At 44.7% G+C, this 20388-nt stretch overlaps 4 protein-coding genes and 1 long non-coding RNA gene across 7 annotated transcripts; 2 read left to right on the plus strand and 3 right to left on the minus strand.

Annotated features, from left to right (window-relative positions):
- The first annotated feature begins 182 nt into the window (after nucleotides 1-182).
- Nucleotides 183-1491, plus strand: spcs2 (signal peptidase complex subunit 2). 2 transcript variants are annotated; one of them, XM_058079184.1, is made up of 5 exons: nucleotides 183-264; nucleotides 559-642; nucleotides 723-882; nucleotides 956-1091; nucleotides 1162-1491. In XM_058079184.1, exons 1-5 carry the CDS (start codon nucleotides 232-234, stop codon nucleotides 1346-1348), a joined length of 600 nt encoding a protein of 199 aa, XP_057935167.1. In that variant the 5' UTR covers nucleotides 183-231; the 3' UTR covers nucleotides 1349-1491. The 2 variants fall into 2 exon arrangements, with proteins under 2 accessions (XP_057935167.1, XP_057935168.1); XM_058079185.1 differs by lacking the exon at nucleotides 183-264 and adding an exon at nucleotides 319-400.
- A 307-nt stretch (nucleotides 1492-1798) lies between these two features.
- On the plus strand, nucleotides 1799-13763 carry abcg1 (ATP-binding cassette, sub-family G (WHITE), member 1). 2 transcript variants are annotated; one of them, XM_058079173.1, is made up of 15 exons: nucleotides 1799-1956; nucleotides 2052-2286; nucleotides 4502-4619; nucleotides 5065-5197; nucleotides 5272-5322; nucleotides 5384-5529; nucleotides 7121-7244; nucleotides 7316-7430; nucleotides 7575-7720; nucleotides 7786-7884; nucleotides 7956-8124; nucleotides 8268-8368; nucleotides 8438-8596; nucleotides 8655-8773; nucleotides 8880-13761. In XM_058079173.1, exons 1-15 carry the CDS (start codon nucleotides 1807-1809, stop codon nucleotides 9106-9108), a joined length of 2094 nt encoding a protein of 697 aa, XP_057935156.1. In that variant the 5' UTR covers nucleotides 1799-1806; the 3' UTR covers nucleotides 9109-13761. The 2 variants fall into 2 exon arrangements, with proteins under 2 accessions (XP_057935156.1, XP_057935157.1); XM_058079174.1 differs by lacking the exons at nucleotides 1799-1956; nucleotides 2052-2286 and adding an exon at nucleotides 2346-2462 and having other exon boundaries at nucleotides 8880-13763.
- Nucleotides 11448-13684, minus strand: LOC131134195 (olfactory receptor 11A1-like). The gene has a single exon (XM_058079186.1). It carries the CDS (start codon nucleotides 13478-13480, stop codon nucleotides 12524-12526), a length of 957 nt encoding a protein of 318 aa, XP_057935169.1. The 5' UTR covers nucleotides 13481-13684; the 3' UTR covers nucleotides 11448-12523.
- A 100-nt stretch (nucleotides 13764-13863) lies between the features above and the next one.
- On the minus strand, nucleotides 13864-18933 carry LOC131134831 (olfactory receptor 11A1-like). The gene is made up of 2 exons (XM_058080471.1): nucleotides 16062-18933; nucleotides 13864-15932 (listed from the first exon to the last, which is right to left on the minus strand). Exons 1-2 carry the CDS (start codon nucleotides 16964-16966, stop codon nucleotides 15767-15769), a joined length of 1071 nt encoding a protein of 356 aa, XP_057936454.1. The 5' UTR covers nucleotides 16967-18933; the 3' UTR covers nucleotides 13864-15766.
- Nucleotides 18934-18980: 47 nt separating this feature from the next.
- LOC131134196 (uncharacterized) lies at nucleotides 18981-20388 on the minus strand. Its single transcript, XR_009131361.1, has 3 exons — nucleotides 20218-20388; nucleotides 19565-19624; nucleotides 18981-19163 (listed from the first exon to the last, which is right to left on the minus strand). It is a non-coding gene; the product is annotated as an uncharacterized LOC131134196 (long non-coding RNA).

Below are 20388 nucleotides of genomic sequence, written 5' to 3' on the forward strand. Positions count from 1 at the left end.
TGCAAGAACTCGCCAACATTCCAAATAGCTATAAACAAACACTTGATTACTACTAATACATTCGGGGACGTTGAAAAGACGAGACAGAGTTCCACGTGGAACAACAGGAGTTAAACTGAATCCATGACCGGACCAATATGGCGGCATCGCTGACGAACACATGACGTCATTTTTTGACCAATCAGGAACTTCCAAGTCACGCGGTTTGTGTTTGGGGCGGAAGACGGCAAGATGGCAGCTGCACGGAGTGGTCTCTTGGAGAAAGTAAGAATACGAGTTGTTTTTTGCGTTTATTTTTGCTTTAAAGTTTTACAGCCGATCAGAAAGAAAAGATAGTGCCCTAAATAGTAGGCACTAACGGCTTTAAAGTGGGCGTGGAATGTTCCTAGTCAGGCTACATGTAGGTGCTCGGCTAAGCTAGCATGTGAAAGATGAAAGATGTAACATTAAAGCAATAGCAAAACATGTTCCAGATTGTTTCTGTAACGTATGGACGACTAATTCATTCATTGGAGTGCATTTCTTTCTGTATAATGGCGTTGCTTTAATGTGTTTCAGTGGCGGATCGACGAGAAACCGGTGAAGATCGATAAATGGGACGGAGCGGCTGTGAAGAACTCTTTGGACGACGCTGCCAAAAATGTCGGTGATCAAACACTCAAGCGTTCTGTGACGTCACATAGTCTGAGTTTTCTTCCTTTGTGCTGTGGCGTTCCCCACAGGTGCTGCTGGATAAGTACGGCTACGAGGAGAATTTCGGGCTGGTGGACGGTCGCCTGTTCATCTGCACCGTGTCCTGTGTGTTCGCCATGGTGGCACTGGTGTGGGACTACCTGCACCCCTTTCCTGAGTCCAGACCGGTTCTGGCCTGTTGTGTCATCTCATATCCTTTGTCAAATGTCTACTTTGTTGCAAGTGTGTGTGTGTGTGTTGCAGTCCTTGACGGCCCCCATTACGTACTTCATCATGATGGGCGTGCTGACGCTGTACACTAACTACAAAGAGAAAAACATTTTCCTGGTGGCGCTCCAGAAAGATCCGGCCGGGATGGATCCGGACTACACCTGGGTGCTCTCGTCCTCCCTTAAACGGTGAGAACGCAAAGATTTCCAGCATCATGTGACTGCAGAGACAAGAATGTTAAGATTTGCTTCTTTTCAGGTTTGACGACCAGTACACGCTGGTATTGTCTTTCAACAACGGCAGGGAGAAGACTTGGAGGGAATACGAGTTCACCAAGTCAGTGTCGGCGTTCTTTGACGAGAACGGGACTCTGGTGATGGACCAGTTTGAAAAATGTGTTTCCGGACTCCATGACTCACTGGCCAGCGACAAGAAAATGAAATGAATCGACAACTGATGTGCCAGATGTGTTCTCTCGCTGCCGCTCTTATCTTTTTGTATATCACAAGCAGAATGTTCCTCTTGTCCGCCGTGACCTGAACACATTGTTGTCGTTGTAGGCAAGGAGAATAAAAGTGTTACATACTGTCAAGTCTTCGCGTGGTTTAAGTGGAAACTGCAGTTGTCTGACATCACCACAAGATGGCGCCACTGACTTCAGTGAACAATAGCAGGTTACCTTTAAGAAAACATTTATCAAGGAGAAACAATCACCGAAGTGACAAAGATAAATATTTTATGATAGTGAAGTATACTGAACTTGTTAAATAGGCAATATGTGTTAAATATTCTCAACTTAGTAAATAGGCAGTAAATGTTAAATGAAACCCTACATAGGAAGGGGCGGGCTTTGGTCAGCTCAGTGGGCGTGGCTGTGTGTTTAAAAGGGGGTGTGGTGAAAAGATGACTGGACAGAGGTGTGGTCATGAGCGTGAACATGAACCTGTCCTCACTGATTGCTTTGTGAGGCGGCTGAGCGTCTTGTCAGTGATGGCGTGCTTGATGGCCGTCTGGTCCACCCACAACCCGACCATCACCAACGCCATCATCATGGTGAGTCCACTACCTCTCCTAAAGGTCACAAGGTCACTTTGTGTCCTGATGCGCCCCATCAAATTTGAGTTTTAAAAGTGTGTGTGTTCCTCCAGAACACCAATGGGCCTCCAGACCTGATGCTGGATCCTCGATCCGTGTGCGTCTTCATGGACCAGGTGGACAACGTGCGGCCATCACCACCACCAGCACAAGGACATCAGAGGAGGGTGGACACCAACCTGACAGAAGCCCAGAGGTTCTCCTCGTTGCCACGGAGGCCAGCTGTCAACATCGAGTTCAGAGACGTGTCATACTCTGTCAAAGAGGGACCCTGGTGGAGGAAGAGAGGTAAGCCCACCTATAGGCTGCGTTCCAACACTTTGTGCTAAATTTTAATACTGTGTTTGCTAGCCCCCAAAATGTACTTTCACCTTCTACATTATGTCCTTTGAGTTAAAGGCCGACTGGTGTAGGCTCCAGCTGAATTGAAACATGAATGAAAGCAGATTCAAACTGGTTTGAAAGTACGTAGATACAAAGTAGTTGTGAGATGTTTTAGTGCCAAGAGATGAAGCGGTGAGGTCAAATCTCACTGGTTCATTCCATAAAGTGTGTATGTATGTACGTACATGTGATGTAAACACAGCACTTAAAAAAACCAGAACCAGGTCATCCTGGTTTAAAGTTCACTTCACTTCCTTTCACTGTGTGTGTGTAATCTGTTAATCTGCGTCTGTGAATAGCTCGAGCTGAGATTAGAACATAGCCCCACTCTCACTCTTTCTTGTCAGCGACATGGGGCTAACACAATGACGGTGATGATGGTTATCGCTATGATTATAATGTCATGTGGCAGCCTCTGGACACGCCTCCTAGCCCACCAGCCCCTCCCTCAGAGGACAGGTCGGGTCCAAAACGTTGAAATTCTTTGACTGCGGGATTGTTTAAGCGGGGTCATTAAAGTCTCGCATGTCTTCACGTCCACAGCTTTTTTGTTCTGCTGGCTCTCAACAATTGACTGAGAGCCGTCCTTCTCAGGTGTCATGTGACCGAGACTACGCTGCAGTTTCACCTGACAGCCAACACGCAGGGAAAAGACTCCCTGAAGTGTTCTTAATATTTGGACCTTCCCTTATACTGTACATCCACCAAATACTCATAACGTGTACTACGAGAAGAGTACCAAGAGTGTCTACCGACGCAGTAGAGTATCATAAAGAAAGGTACTGTCATACAGTGTGTATTACACTGTCATGAAGTGAAGTACAGTAGTACAATGCAAATTACTGTACAGTCACAAAGTACTGTAATACAGTACATGTTACAGTATGAAGTGAAGTACGGCAGTACAATATGTATTAGTGTCAAGAAGTACTGTAGAACAGTCTATATTAATGTCATGAAGTGAAGTACAGTAGTACAATGTATCAATGTCAAAGTACTGTAGTAGAGTACATATTAGGTGTCTTGACTTAAAGTATAGCAGTACGGTGTGTATCAGTGTCATGAAGCACTGTTTTACAGTGTCTATTAGTGTGATGAAGTGAAGTACTGTAGTACAGTGTGTATTACAGTGTCATAAAACACGACAGTACATGCATATTACAGTGCCATGAAGAGAAGTAAGAGAAGTGCAATGTGTATTTGTGTCAGGAAGTACTGTAGTACAATGATGATTAGTGTCATGAAGGGAAGTACAGCAGTACAGTGTGTATTAGTGTTGTATAGTACTGTAGTACAATGATTATTAGTCTCATGAAGGGATGTACAGCAGTACAGTGTGTATTAGTGTTGTATAGTACTGTAGTACAATGATTATTAGTCTCATGAAGGGAAGTACAGTGTGTATTACTGTCATGAAGTACTGTAGTACAATGATTAGTTTCACGAAAGGTAGTACAGCAATGTAGTGTGTTACTGTCATGAAATAATGTGCGATGTGAGTATTACGGTGTGATGAATGGTAGTACAGTAGTGTAGTGTGTATTATTGTCATGCAATACTTGTGCACAGTAGCTATTATGCTATGATGAATGGTAGTACAGCAGTGTAGCGTGTACTATTGTCATGAAATACCCGTGTGCTATCAATATTACGGTGTGATGAATGGTTGTACAGCAGTGAAGTGTGCATTATTACCATGAAGTACTCACGTACACGGTGTGAGGAAGGGAAGTACAGCAGCGTAGAGTTTACTGTGGGTCAGAGCGATAAAAGGAGAGTGGATGACTTTAATCTTTTGATCTGGTTAAGTTGTGTTCAGCACATACAAACAAATCCTCGTCCTCATTCCCTTGCAATAAATATTCTAAGATGTACAGTCCTTGTGCTTGTGATGTACTTCTTTGTATGTGTATGTGTACAGTAAGTGTGTAACATAACATGATGGCAACCTCTCTGCATATGCAGAGTCTCATGTTTTTGCTGTATTTTTGACATGAAATGAACTTAACTTGGTTCTCTGTGTCTGGAAGGACTGGTCCACTTAAATGAGAAAAAAAAACATGTGAAAGTGGGGTTTGGAACAAAGAGACAAAAGGGTTTTGTTTGCTTCTGCTCTCAGGTAACAAGACTCTGCTCAGAGGGATCTCTGGGAAGTTCACCAGCGGGGACCTGGTGGCCATCATGGGGCCCTCGGGGGCCGGGAAGTCCACACTCATGAATATCCTGGCAGGCTACAGGTGACCACACCCAGCGAGTCACTATAGCAAGGCTGGTTTTCTATATTTTATGTTTGCTAACATGCATAATAGTGTTTGTGTTATAGTACCATTTAATATAATTGTGATGGTTGGGAAAACGTTCAGCCATATTGGCAGCCTGCAAGTCTCTTAAATGCTAGCCGAGACGAGCACAGACATGTTCATTTTCGGAATAGGTGGATTCCAACCTCGGTTTTCATACGTATGAGTCTTTTTTACAATGTTATACGTTTCATACAATTTTGTAAGTAACTAACTGGTCTGTTTACTGTATCGAAATTTGACACAAAATGACCTTATTGTGGCTGGGTGGTAGGCAGATGCATCAAGTCCACTGTTTATTGTAGATGACAAGGCAGCATGTTCAAAGCACAGCATGTCTGAAAAGTGAATGTGATGCCACATTCCGTGTGTTCCCAACCAGGGAGACGGGAATGAAAGGGGAGATTCTGATCAACGGTCAGCCCAGAGACCTGCGTTCCTTCAGGAAAGTGTCTTGTTACATCATGCAGGACGACATGCTACTCCCTCACCTAACCGTGCAGGAAGCTATGATGGTACCGCCTACTGACCCGTGACCTCACGTGTCCCCGTGTTTATAAGCTGACCTCTGACATTTCTGCTTCTGCAGGTGTCCGCCAACCTGAAGCTGCAGGAGAAGGCAGAAGCTCGGCGGGAGAAGGTGGGTGAAGGTGGGGAGAAGTTCTGTGACTGCAGCTGAGGGCTAAGACAGTGGTGTGCAGGTCTGGGAGATCCTCATCGCTCTGGGTTTACTGGACTGTGTGAAGACCAGAACGTCTCACCTGTCTGGAGGGCAGAGGAAAAGACTGGCCATCGCTTTGGAGCTTGTCAACAACCCACCCGTCATGTTCTTTGACGAACCCACCAGGTCGCAACCCAGATGTCTGTCTGCAATATACCACACATTTGCTACCTCATAATATTGATATACCACACTAATCATACATGCTAATATACCACACCTTTACTAATATACTAATGTGCTAATATACCACACTTATCATACATGCTAATATACCACACCTTTACTACCTCGTAATTCTAATATACCACACTTATTATACATTCTAATATACCACACCTTTACTACCTCGTAATTCTAATATACCACACTGATCATACATGCTAATATACCACACTTTTACTACCTCGTAATTCTAATATACCACACCTTTACTACCTCGTAATTGTAATATACCACACTTATCATACATGCTAATATACCACACCTTTACTACCTCGTAATTCTAATATACCACACTTCTTATACATTTGCTACCTCATAATATTGATATACCACACTAATCATACATGCTAATATACCACACCTTTACTAATATACTAATTTGCTAATATACCACACTTATCATACATGCTAATATACCACACCTTTACTACCTCGTAATTCTAATATACCACACTGATCATACATGCTAATATACCACACTTTTACTACCTCGTAATTCTAATATACCACACCTTTACTACCTCGTAATTGTAATATACCACACTTATCATACATGCTAATATACCACACCTTTACTACCTCGTAATTCTAATATACCACACTGATCACACATGCTAATATACCACACTTTTACTACCTCGTAATTCTAATATACCACACCTTTACTACCTCGTAATTGTAATATACCACACTTATCATACATTCTAATATACCACACCTTTACTACCTCGTAATTCTAATATACCACACTTATTATATATGCTAATATACCACACCTTTACTACCTCGTAATCCTAATATACCACACTGATCATACATGCTAATATACCACATCTTTACTACCTCGTAAAATCCAATATACCACACTTATCATATATGCTAATATACCACACCTTTACAACCTCGTAATTCTAATATACCACACCTTTACTACCTCGTAATTCTAATAGCCTCACTTATACATGCTAATATACCACACCTTTCCTACATCGTAACACTAATATACCACACTTATCATACATGCTAATCATACATGTTAATACACCCCACCTTTCCTACATCGCAATTACACGTAAGGTGCATGATAATACACCAATCACTTGCTACACGGCAATGGTAATATACCACACCTATCATGGACACTGATAAACCACACCTTTGCTACATCGCAATGGTAATATACTACACTGATCATACATTCTAATGCACCCACCTTTGCTTCATCACAATGCTAAAATACCACATATTTGCTACATGACAATGCTAATGTACCTGACACTTTGCATCCATGCCAACACAACACACATTTGTTGCATCACAATGCTAATATACCTGACACTTAATGTACCATGCTTTCAATATTGTACTACACCACATTGTCAGCACACAGTGTAGCTATAATGTAAGCCTCCGTTACAGCAGCATGCATATCATACACAACAATACTAGAAGACCACAACTCATTTTGCTTGTGTGTGTGCGTGTGTGTCAGTGGGTTGGACAGTTCCTCATGTTTCCAGGTGGTGTCCCTGTTGAAGGCTCTGGCTCGAGGCGGCCGCACCGTCATCTGCACCATCCACCAACCAAGTGCCAAACTCTTTGAGCTCTTTGACAAGGTGATTGCACTCATCGAGCAGAGTGGAGCGGACATCATCAACCACCCGATGTGTGTGTGTGTGTGTTGCAGCTCTATGTGCTGAGTCAGGGTCAGTGCATCTATAGAGGAAACGTCTCCAGTCTGGTTCCGTACCTGAGAGACCTCGGACTCAACTGCCCTACTTACCACAACCCCGCCGACTTTGGTAGGACTCCACAAAGTGTTCAATCAGAAAGGTCCAAACAGAGACTTGAGCAGTTATGTCAGGAGGCACCAGGAGATGATCTCTAGTGGACATGCGCTTGGGACCGTGGACGTTATCGCCTGACCTTGTCACGTTGTCTCTCAGTGATGGAGGTGGCGTCGGGGGAGTACGGGGATCAGATGGTGCGCCTGGTAACAGCCGTGCAGAACAGGAAGCTGGAAGGCGAACAGCAGACTGAGCTGAACGGAGACTCTAAGCCCCACATGGTGATGTGGCAGCGAGCTGATGAGGTGAAACACGAATAGATGGGTCTGCGTCACAAAAACAACTTGTGTCATTACGTTTTGCTCATCAGGAGTCATCATCTGAAGGTTGCCACAGTTTCTCAGCCAGCTGCATGGTCCAGTTCTTCATTCTGTTCAGGAGAACCATCCTCAGCATCCTAAGAGACTCGGTGAGATGCTGTGCCTGGCAGTCACTGCGATGGGCCGGCATCTGCTCACTGCGCTCTCATTGGTTGTCCAGGTGCTGACTCACCTGAGGATCTCCTCCCACATCGGGATCGGAATTCTGATTGGTTTGCTGTACCTGGGCATCGGCAACGAAGCCAAAAAAGTCCTCAGTAATTCGGGCTTCCTCTTCTTCTCCATGTTGTTCCTCATGTTCGCCGCTCTCATGCCAACTGTTCTCACATGTGAGTCACCTCAGCGCGGTCACTTCCCAGTTCTCTATCCACCAATAAACAGACAACAGTGTGTACTGAAAAGGCTAGAAACCTTCTCTTTCACACATTCCTATGAAGCCAACAATCAGAAGTTTTGACTTTGTGTGCTGCAGTTCCTCTGGAGATGGCCGTTTTCCTGAGGGAACATCTCAACTACTGGTACAGTCTCAAGGCTTTCTACTTAGCCAAGACCATGGCCGACGTTCCTTTCCAGGTCAAGTTTACACCGCCCCCTCCCGGTAAGCTCTGACGAGGCGTACTGACCTGTGTGGCTGACGTGCAGGTCATATTCCCGGTGGTGTACTGCAGTATCGTGTACTGGATGACGGCTCAGCCTCCAGACGCCACACGCTTCTTCCTCTTCTTGTCCCTCGGAGTCATGACCTCTCTGGTGGCACAAAGTCTCGGCCTGCTGATTGGGGCTGCGTCCACGTCGCTGCAGGTCAGGAAGTACTTTCAAAATAAGAGGACTTCGGAGTCTTGACTTCTGCTTCCTGCAGGTGGCCACATTTGTGGGTCCGGTCACAGCGATTCCGGTTCTGCTGTTTTCTGGCTTCTTTGTGAGTTTTGATACAATCCCCTGGTACCTGCAGTGGATATCCTACATCTCCTATGTCAGGTGGGGGCGCTGTGCGACATTGCATGCATTTTTGTGACATTGTTATCACAGGTCACCACAGATCACGGATGAACTGTACTTGATTTTTTCCTGTCTGGTGTGTCAGATACGGTTTCGAGGGAGTCATCCTGTCCATCTACGGTCTGGAGCGAGAGGATCTTCACTGTGAACGAGACGACACGTGTCACTTCCAGAAGTCTGACGCCATCCTGCAGGAACTGGACATGATGGACGCCAAACTATACCTGGACTTTGTCATCCTGGCCATTTTCTTCTTCTCTCTGCGGCTCATTGCTTACTTCATCCTTCGATACAAAATCAGCGCAGAGAGGTAGACCAGTATGGCAAGGTCGTGATCGGGATCAGGACTGGGAGGAGGATGTCCCACGCTTATAGGCCCAAAACCAAATCAGTTGACTTTGTCCATGTGTCCTGCAGAGACAGGAGCAGGTCTCCTAGCTCCTGTAGTTTTCCTGAAGCTGAGGGACCACATAACGGATGGACTGGGATGCCAAAGGTCAAAGCAGAAACTGAGCATTTACGCTCGTCTTCAGGCTAGACTGCAGTCAGAAGGTTCTCATTTTTGCTTCGTTTGCTAAGAAGCTCAAACCGAACGCCAACCACACAAACACACACCAACCAAAGTGGTGTGGGCAAGTGAAACATGATCAGATGGAGTGATTCGTAAAGATCTTGTAATACATTTTGGAAAAATAAAATTCCTCCAGATTTTTATAATGGCATCTCATTGATATTGTAAAAAAAAAAAAAGATTACAGTCAGCTATCAATGTAGCCTCAATGGGGTTCAAGTCAGTGCCTTGTTTTGCCAGTCCTAAGCCTGGATAAATACAGAGGGTTGTGTCAGGAAGGGCATCCGACCAACTATGCAAATCAACAACATGACTTCCATACCGGATCGGTCGAGGCCCAGGTTAACAACGACTGCCATCGGTGCTGTTCACCTTCAGGGTGCCGGTGGAAATTAGTTTACTGTTGGTCAAAGAAGGAGAGGAGGAAGATGTGCCCGTAAGAAGACAGAGAAGAGGAGCGGCAAAAACCTAGACTTGAGAGTAGGGACTTTGAATGTTGGAAGTATGACAGGAAACGATAGAGAGTTGGTTGACATGATGCAGAGGAGGAAGGTAGACATACTGTGTGTTCAGGGACCAGGTGCAAAGGTAGCAAGGCTATAAGTTTAGGAACAGGGTTCAAGGTGTTCTATCATGGTGTAGATGGGAAGAGAAATAGAGTAGGAGTTATTCTGAAGGAGGAGTTGGTTAAGAATGTCCTGAAGGTAAAACGTGTGCCAGATATTGAAATTGAAGGTGTGTTGTTCAATGTTGTTAGTGGGTATGCCCCACAAGTAGGATGTGAGTTGGAGGAAAAACTGAAATTCCGTCTGGACCTTAATGAAGTGATGCAGAGCATCCTGAGAAGGCAAAGAGTTGTCATTGGGGCAGACTTGAATGGACTTGTTGGTGCAGGAAATAGAAGTGATGGGCAGGTTTGGTATTCAGGAGAGGGATGCAGGACAGATGGTGTTTTGACTTTGCCAAAAGGATGGAAATGGCTGTGTGAATACTTTCTTCCAGAAGAGAGAGGAACATAGTGTGACCTATAAGAGTGGAGTTAGGAGTACACAGGTACTCCTACACTGTAATCTGAAGGAGATCAGTGACTGCAAAGTAGTGGTAGGTGAAAGTGTAGCCAGACAGCATAGGACGGTTGTGTGTAGAATGAGGAAAATGAAGAGGCCAAAGGCAGAGCAAAGGACCAAATGGTGGAAGCTGAAACAAGAATAGTGTTGTTGGATTTTTAGGCAGGAGTTGAGTGATGTCACGGACACGTCGAGGAACCTGAACGCATGCAGCTCCTGAAAACCTGTCCAGACCAAGACCACCTGAGACTGATTCAGCATGCTGACTGCCACATGTCAAGTGCACGCCTTACTTTTATCCTCTAGATCAGGGGTGCTCACACTTTTTCAGCATGCGAGCTACTTTTAAAATGACCGAGTCAAAATGATCTACCCACTACAAAAATGCAAAACATCTATTTATTTTCAAATGTATTGAGGATTATTTGTACGTACAATGTATGTTGATGTACCTTACATAACCAAATGAGCCAATATTGCAAAACACACATAATTAACTATTAACATTTTTTGTAATTACCTGAGTTTACTTTGATGACTTGCACTGAATTGAACCAGCCAGGGATGCATAGTCCGGACAGTAGCTGCTGATAGCCAGCCTCAAGCACACTTCCAAATGTTTATCAGTCATGGATAATATCCGTATCATAATATCCGTATAATATTCCATATCCGTATGGAAGTGATATGTTTTTTGCCTTTTTACTTGGTCCAGCTCCTTCACTCATTTTAGTGACCATAAACTTTAGCGAGGGCTTAAAATCTCGCAATTCGCCGACTAGCTTAGCACTTTGCATCGTTGTTTACGCATGAGCGGTGACCTAAAGGTCAAAATTCAGTTGTCATCTGACTGGTTGTCCTGTATGTCAATCAAGTAACGGGGATGGATGATAGGCTGACATCGTAAGTTCTGCTGCACTTAGAGACGTTGTTTGATTTGATTGGTCGCCCGAAGGGCAACATTCAGTTGTCATCTGAATGGCTGCCCTGTATATCAATCAAGTGACGGCATTGATGCTGGGATGATATTTTTTTAATGTCACGCCGCGATCGACCAGCGATCGACCAGTACCACCTCCGCGATCGACCGGTAGATCGCGATCGACTTAATGAGCACCCCTGCTCTAGATGTCCCTGATGCTCACCCCTCATTGGTCCTCTACTCTACAGAGACTTGCTTTGGAGTGAAAAAAAACCCCTCCCCAACTGAGTTTATAGGTCAACACTGTTTCATCATCAACTATGAATGAGCTTAGCTTATTGTTTCAGTCAGAGGCGGCAATTATTTGTCAGTTACATAAATCAACGTCAATAAACTTGGACTGCTTTGCTTTTTGGACTGTCTGAGCTACCTACACCCACCTGCTATTGCAGCCAAATGCTGAACGACTCATTCATACATGCTGCTTAAAGCGACGCAGCATCTTGTCCCCCGCAAAATCAGGCTGCCAGAAGAGAAAGGAGAGACGAGACAGGGAAATAAAGCTAAAAATAGGCAGCCAAATGCTTACAATGATTGGTTTGTTTTCCAAAAAAAGGAGTATTTCTTGTATTTAGACGTTTTCCTTTGTGTATTGCAGTTAATTGGTTCCTTACCCTATTCAATAAATTGAATATTTTTGTGGTTCTATCATAGGAAAACCTAGACATGACATAACAACCCCATAGTTACCTTTAAGTCCATATACAGTAACGCAGTGATTTTCAACATCAGCTGACATTTGCGCCATGTGATGCTGAAAATCAAGACTTTTATTTTGGAGGTTTAGAGAAAATGTCAGTCACACAAGTACTTGAAGAACACATCACGTAACCCAAAAGGCCAGACTTGCACCACAAGCCTCAAACGACACAATTCAGATCTTCTTGCTTCCATGTACTGTTTGTGTAAGCTTTGTAGCCGTGTACAGAGGGAAAAAAAACACATGAAAAGGGATATCGTCACATCGGCATCTGGCCCGTTCTAAATGTGGATTAAAAAAAGCTGATCTGTATCGGATGTCTGCCAAGGCACCTGCAGCGTAAACAGACAGATTGGGTAAACCCGGTCAATGCAAGTCTGATGATTCAATGAGGTGCCAAGTGCTCTGTTCAAACGACGAGGTCAGCGGCTTGGACGAGTGGCTGAGTGTGAAAGAGCTGCCTCATGTGCTGCCGGATAAGCGTCATTTTGAAGCCATAGATGAGCGGGTTGAGCAGCGGCGGCACCAGGAAGCCCTCCATGGACATGACGACCGTGAAGGCGTAAGGCAGGTTCTTGGCTGTTAATGCAGGCTGCACGACCACGAAGACGATGCTGGCGACGAAGCTGACGTAGGTGACCAGGTGAGGGATGCATGTGGACAGGGCTTTGTTGGCTCTGCCGCTCTTAGACAGCTGGAAGCTGATGATGAGGATTCTCACGTAGAAGCAGAAGATCAACACCAGAGGCAGGAAAACGACAGAAGCGGCCATCAGCAGCTCAAACAGACTAATCAGCGAGATGTCCACACAGGATAGGTGTGTAATGGACCTGTTGTCGCAAAAGATGCGGCCCACATGGGACCCGCAAAGCGGCAGAGTACCGCTGGCGGCCAGCAGGCCGGCGTACCCCACAACAGGCAACGTCCACGAGACAGCGAGCAGTTTGGACACAGCAGAGGAACAAAGGAGGTCCTTATAGTTCAGAGGGTGCACAATGGCGGCGTACCTGTCGTACGCCATGACGGTCAGTATGATACACTCCACAGAAACATAGACATGCACGAAGAAGGCCTGTAGCAGGCAGCCTGCGGGCGAGATGAGCTGCACGTCGCTCAGCAGGTCGTGCAGCAGTTTGGGGTAGAAGGCGGTGCAGCCGATCAGAGTGTTGCACATCAGGTTGGCTAAGAAGATGTACATGGGCTGGTGCAGAGCGTCGCGCATGCAGACCACCAGCACCAACGACACATTGAACACCACGATCAGCACGTAAGCTGCACATGTTACGCACACGTAGAGGAACCTGAGCGCATGCAGCTCCTGAAAACCCGTCAAGACCAACACGTCCACTCGAGACTGATTCAGCATGCTGACTGCCACATGTCCTGCGCATGCCACGCTTTTATGCTCTAAATGTCACTGATGCTCACGCCTCATTGGTCCTCTACTTTGTGTGTGTGTGTGTGTGAGCGAGAGAGCGCAAGAGCGAGACTGAAAAAAACAAACCTGTGAGTGACACTTGTGCTGTGATCAAGGACGTTTGCTTATTTGATAACAATGACTGGGCTCAGGCTGTTCATTGTTTTTTCAAGCAAGGGTTTGTAGTATTTCTACATAGTATTAGTATGTATGTACGTATGTAGGATTTCTGGCTGACTAGTGAGTTAAAAAAAGTAATTGATTATAGTTACTAGTTACTTCTCCAAAAAAGTAACTCCACTACCTAACTAGTGACCAGTAAAAGTAACTATTGCATTAATCGGCCCTGCTAACCCCCACACACACACACAATTTAGGTTTCTGTAGGTTTGAGTTGCTCACACAAGACGTGGACAAAGTTTTTTTTTTCCGGGGACATAATGTACATTTGACTTTTTTTACATTTTTACCTTTGACCTCAACAAGGTTAAAGTAGTGTCTTCTCACTAGAGTCCTCCTCATTCGCCATCTCTCGCTATGCTGTATCTACTACCCGGCACTTTGGATGTGCTCTAAACACCCGCCCAACCCAAGTTCTCTGATTGGCTGAAGACGCAATCTTACTAAACCTTAGCCACCTTAGCATGAGAAACGCCTTGAATGGCTTCCGTTTTGCTTCTGTAGCCAGTTTTTTAATTGTGCTAGCAGGGGTCCCTGTAGTTGTGCAGCTCACTTTCTGTTGTTCTTGTCCCTTTTGGTTGTATTTTTTGTTTTTTGTTTCCTATTGGTTACTATCTGGTGTTTCATTTCCTTTATGTGAAGAGAAGCATCATAATGGTTTGGCTTTGTTTAGGCGCCACATTAGTGCTTTTTGTTAATCATTTATTTGATATTGCTGTACGGTGATCGAGTGGTTAGCATGTTGGCCACACAATCAGGAAGACCTGGGTTTGATTTTTGAGTTTGCATGTTCTCTCCGTGCATGCCCGGCGTTCTCCGGGTACTCCGGTTTCCTCCCACATTCCAAAAACATGCTAGTTTAATTGGCGACTCCAAATTGTCCATAGGTATGAATGTGAGTGTGAATGGTTGTTTGTCTATATGTGACCTGTGATTGGCTGGCCACCAGTCCAGGGTTTATCCCACCTCTCGCTCCAGCATACCCCCCCGACCCTGGTGAGGATAAGCGGCATAGAGAAAGGATGGATGTATTTATTTGATATTCCCATATTATATGTACTCAACGTTATTTTGTAGTGCATTGTTACAATACTGAGAAATTGACTTGAATATTAACTGTTCCATTTCCTTTATGTGAAGTGTGAATGAAGAAGCTATGTGTCAGCACCACAATCGCTCCTTGGTTCGTGGTCATCTCCAAGGCAGAGCCATGGAGGTGAATTGAGTAAAAATGCGTTACACTTCTATCACACACCAGCTGCAGAAGCTAGCCAGTTATGGACCCAAATGACTCCACATGAATACAACTTTATTTAGTTCATTTTGGATTGATATTTAAAAATCATGTGGTGTCCAATCATCACAATTGTTATCACTGACATGAATCTTTTTTCTGAACGCAAGGTTTTATTTATCTTAACAGTATACAGTTATATTTTGATGTTTCTCACGGCGTGACACACTGCAAAAAAGCACATATTGAGTGCACTTCAACTTTAAATTTGGACTCCCTGGTCAACTTTTTAACCTGCAAGTTGGGAGTACGTGACATATTATTGTACAGTTGCTGTCGCAATTTTTTTGAAGTACCACTTTTGGACTTCAAAAATAGGTCTGCCAGTTGATATCCAATGCTGTGAGTTCACACCTAAAACAACACAATTCACACACTATAGCAAAACAACATAAGGTGTGTTTGTGTGTGTACAGGTGGAGGAGGTATTTGTGGGAGTATGGGTGGGGGGACCTTCAGGAGGCATATGTATGTGGGCCTAAAATTTGCTCCTAAGGTGAAAGCTGAACAAAGAAAGTCACTTTTTTTTAAATCAAATGTTCCTGAAGAAAGCGGGTCTATGATCTTCTAACCAGGACAATAGAATAACAGATCACATATGATGAAGCTTTGTGATATGATGGAAGCAGTCTATATCCTCTTATGTGTTTAGACGGTGGCGACACATTTGTGATGTTCACCAAATATTGTGACCATATGCTGAGGTTTGAGCCATACGGAACACATCATGTAACCCAAAGGCCAGACTTACACCACAAACCTCAAACGACACAATTCAGATCATTTTGCTTCCAAGTACTGTTTATGTATGCTTTGTGGCGTAGAGAGGCAAAAAAACACATGCATTTGGATACTGTCAGATCGGCATCTGTCTTGTTCCAAATGTGGATAAAAAAGCTGATCTGTATCGGATGTCTGCCAAGGCACCTGCAGCGTAAACAGACAGATTGGGTAAACCCGGTCAATGCGAGCCTGATGATTCTTTCAGATGCCAAGCGCTGTAATCAGATAACGGGGCCGGCAGCCTTGGCACGTGGCCGAGTGTGAAAGACCTGCCTGACGTGCTGCCTGATGAGTGGGAGTTTGAGGCCGTAGATGAGCGGGTTGATCAGCGGTGGCACCAGGAAGCCCTCCATGGACATGACGACCGTGAAGGCATGAGGCAGGTTTTTGGTCGCGAGTGCAGGCTGCACCACCTCGAAGACGACGCTGGTGACAAAGCTGACGTAGGTGACCAGGTGAGGGATGCATGTGGACAGGGCTTTGTTGGCTCTGCTGCTCTTAGACAGCTGGAAGCTGATGATGAGGATTCTCACGTAGAAGCAGAAAACCAACACCAGAGGCGTAAAAACAAAGGTGATGACTATCAGCAGCTCAAAATGTCTCATCAACGAGATGTGCACACAGGATAGGCGTGTGACGGACTGGTTGTCGCAGTAGATGCGGCCCACGTGGGACCTGCACAGCAGCAGAGTCCCGCTGGCGGACAGCAGGCCGGCGTACACTACAACAGGCAACGTCCATGAGACAGCAAGCAGCTTGGACACAGCAGAGGGGCAGAGGAGGCTGTGATAGCTCAGAGGGTGTACGACAGCAGCGTACCTGTCGTACGCCATGACCGTCAGCATGATACACTCCACAGAAACATAGACATGCACGAAGAAGGCCTGTAGCAGGCAGCCTGCGGGCGTGATGAGCTGCACGTCGCTCAGCAGGTCGTGCAGCAGTTTGGGGTAGAAGGCGGTGCAGCCGATCAGAGTGTTGCACATCAGGTTGGCTAAGAAGATGTACACGGGCTGGTGCAGAGCGCCGTGCTTGCAGACCAACAGCACCAACGACACATTGAACACCACGATCAGCACGTAAGCTGCACATGTTACGCACACGTAGAGGAACCTGAGCGCATGCAGCTCCTGAAAACCCGTCAAGACCAACACGTCCACTCGAGACTGATTCAGCATGCTGACTGCCACATGTCCTGCGCATGCCACGCTTTTATGCTCTAAATGTCACTGATGCTCACGCCTCATTGGTCCTCTACTTTGTGTGTGTATGTGTGTGTGTGTGTGTGTGTGTGTCTGAGAGAGAGAGATAGATAAAGATTTGCTTTGGAGGAAACAACACTTGTCTTTTCTGTGAGCAGAGGTCATAGGTCAAGGCTGCTCTATGTATCTATGGAGGAAGATGAATTATTCTTTCTATTGCTTTCTGTTATCAAGTGTTTGTGTTCTGAGTTCCAGATCTCCTTGTGCAGTCTTGTTGTCAAACATGGAACAATGTGTTCCTTCAGATTGCATTATCAGTTCAAGATGATATTTTAATATTTGCCCAGTCGATGTTGCAAATTGAACAAGACCTTTAAGGGTGGCAAGGGCTCAGGAGGTGGAGCAGGCAGTTCAGAAACCGAATTGCTTGCTAGTTCAAACCTGGCTTTTTCCATCCCAGTCACTGTGTCCTTGAGCAAGACACTCACCCGCCTCCAGCTGTAGATTATCACGTTGACGTTCTCCTCCAATTGACTTGCTGTAATTATTAGATTCAGCACCACAACCCTCTTCTATCAACTGCCATTGATCACGTGCGAAGGCGGAAGCTAACAAGCTCAATCCACAATCCAGGTTGAAGCCCTAAATATGCCTCACACACTTGTTAAACACATTATAAAATGTACAGGTCCTCAGATGGAACCGCATCCGCAGCCGACAACTGTGCTCACATCAGTTGTGGGGTCCGCTTCCTGCTCACTCTGACGTTATTGGTGGTTCGCGGATGGTTCACACTGCTTACCTATTGTCATTCTAGTAACGGAGCATATGCAGTACGGGATGTGACGCTGTTTCGTCAGTTCAGCGTACGTGTCAGGTACACACTGTGTACACAGTATGTACTGTATGCATTGTATACTATTACAGATTTATAAATGATGGACTAAGGATGAATAAGATGTGTTTTCTGCGGGAAAAAACAAGTTTCCTTTTATAGCAGCAATTTTTTTGACATGTGTGAACATACGCTGCTCCCGTTTGACCCTTGGCCCACACCGTAGTTTCAATGAAGCATAGAAACTCTGTAGCCACAAGCTGGAACAAATATTGATGGGAAATGGAGAAAGAAAAGAGTATTTTGATTGGTAAAGTTAGCTTCAAAGCCCAAAGCCCAAAGCTATTTGTATTTACTGTCGCTGTGTTATGACTTATCACGGATTACACGGGCAGTAAAAATATGCTTGTTGACTGTATTGTTTTAAATAATGGCCTAGAGTTCCAAAATTGATATATTTTTACATAAAATTGGATGTAATTAGGGCGGCACGGCGACCTAGTGGTTAGCGCGCAGACCTCACAGCTAGGAGACCAGGGTTCAATTCCACCCTCGGCCATCTCTGTGTGGAGTTTGCATGTTCTCCCCGTGCATGCGTGGGTTTTCTCCGGGTACTCCGGATTCCTCCCACATTCCAAAAACATGCTAGGTTAATTGGCGACTCCAAATTGTCCATAGGTACGAATGTGAGTGTGAATGGTTGTTTGTCTATATGTGCCCTGTGATTGGCTGGCGACCAGTCCAGGGTGTGCCCCACCTCTCGCCCGAAGACAGCTGGGATAGGCTCCAGCACCCCCACGACCCTCGTGAGGAAAAGCGGTAGAAAATGAATGAATGAATGTAATTATCGTTGTAGCGGCACATCGAATAATTTACCACAGAGATTTCCCCTACTTATTATACGTAGATAAGGATTAAATGCAATTCTGAGTTAACTATGTTAACTATGGACAAAATATGATTAATCGATGGAATATTTTAATCAATTAAGAGCTAAAATATTTATACATAAATATTTTTTTAATATTATAAATAAGTGTGTTTTATTTTATTATTTCCAGGTTTATGCTGGCCACATAAAACAATCAAACGGGACAGGTGAGGTGTCGCTAATTCTTACAAACAGCGACGTGAACCATACAGGTTCAACTTACGTGAACTTGTTGGTGTCCTGGTTGTGATGTCAAGGACATAGTGACACAGTGACATCATCATGTTTACAATTTGGCTTCGGGTTAATGAGCCTCGGGAGGAGGGGTGGAGGCTCAGAGGATGGACACGCTGAGGCCAATCGCAGCATCATGGGAGAGCATTCCCCTGTTTGGACCCTGTTACCCGCTACCAGTAAACACAAACAGGAAAACAGACAAAAAGATCATACCATATGGATGTCTTTTGTCCAGCCAATCACAAAGTGACGCTGGCCAAAATTTGATTTGGTGCTATTCCATACATGTGTCCAAAAACATTGTCATCTCTGGCATGCCAATATTTTTTCACCATGACAGAAAATGATGGTAAGCTCACAGAGTTCCAACAGGCAAGCAGTCTGGATTAGAGATGGAGGCGGCCCCACAATAAAGAGGGAGACGTGATAAATAGACTTACTGTACATAATGTCACTTATAAATATCATGCCACAAGATTGGTCACTTATCTTCTAGACACAGTTGATTTCTGATTTACTTGTCTATTAGCAAGTTGACCTAGTGTATGTTCCATGTTTGGCAGCGACTTACCATTCAGTCATAGAGTGTAGGGGCGCTGCTAACGGCCTTCTGAGGTCCACAACCTGTCCGCTGCAGACAAAACAATTACAAAAGTGAAAAAGCGGTTAGGACAACTAGTACTGGTGTGGTCCAATGTGTGGACCCAGTTGTGATGACAACAGATGATACTGTATTTCATTAACATGTGCTTACTGTACATATATGTATTTTCTATGTAGCTCTATCTTTATTTTACTGTCTGTGCATCTTTGTAACATCATACTGGTTTGTGACATATAACTGGTTGAAATTTGAAATTTGTGTGTTTCCATGGGTCCACTATCGTGCAGACGTCTGTGAGTTTTAAGAGCTATATTTGAGGCATTAATATGCTAAATGTGTGTGGTGTTTAAAGCTACACTTATTAGCTAAACATTATATACACATGCCTCATGGTAATTATATAAATCTATCTACGCCCGGCCTCAACTAACACACTAAGACTAAGCAAGGTGAACACACATATCTTTGTGAATCAATTCGACAAAGTCACGGGTAGCAAGTCAATAAAAGTTTCACTCTAATGACTAGTGACTAATGGAATAGTGTGGCGTCTGTTAGCTTAGCTCCTTTCCACATTGCAGTCACTTTATATTCAAGCAGCAGAACACGCCAGGACTCACTTGGCTCCAGTTGGAAATGCACTGACACCGCTTTGTACATTTCTCTCTTTATGGCGACAAAAGCAGTTGGTTGTTTGATAGCACTAGCAGTTAGCATGTTAGCTGTTTGTTTTTTACTTGAAGCCCGCTCAAACACCCAGCTGCTCCTGCTCCTGCTCCCCAAGTGGAAAA

This window comes from Doryrhamphus excisus, chromosome 8 (assembly GCF_030265055.1).
Source record: "Doryrhamphus excisus isolate RoL2022-K1 chromosome 8, RoL_Dexc_1.0, whole genome shotgun sequence".
Lineage (NCBI taxonomy): Eukaryota > Metazoa > Chordata > Actinopteri > Syngnathiformes > Syngnathidae > Doryrhamphus > Doryrhamphus excisus.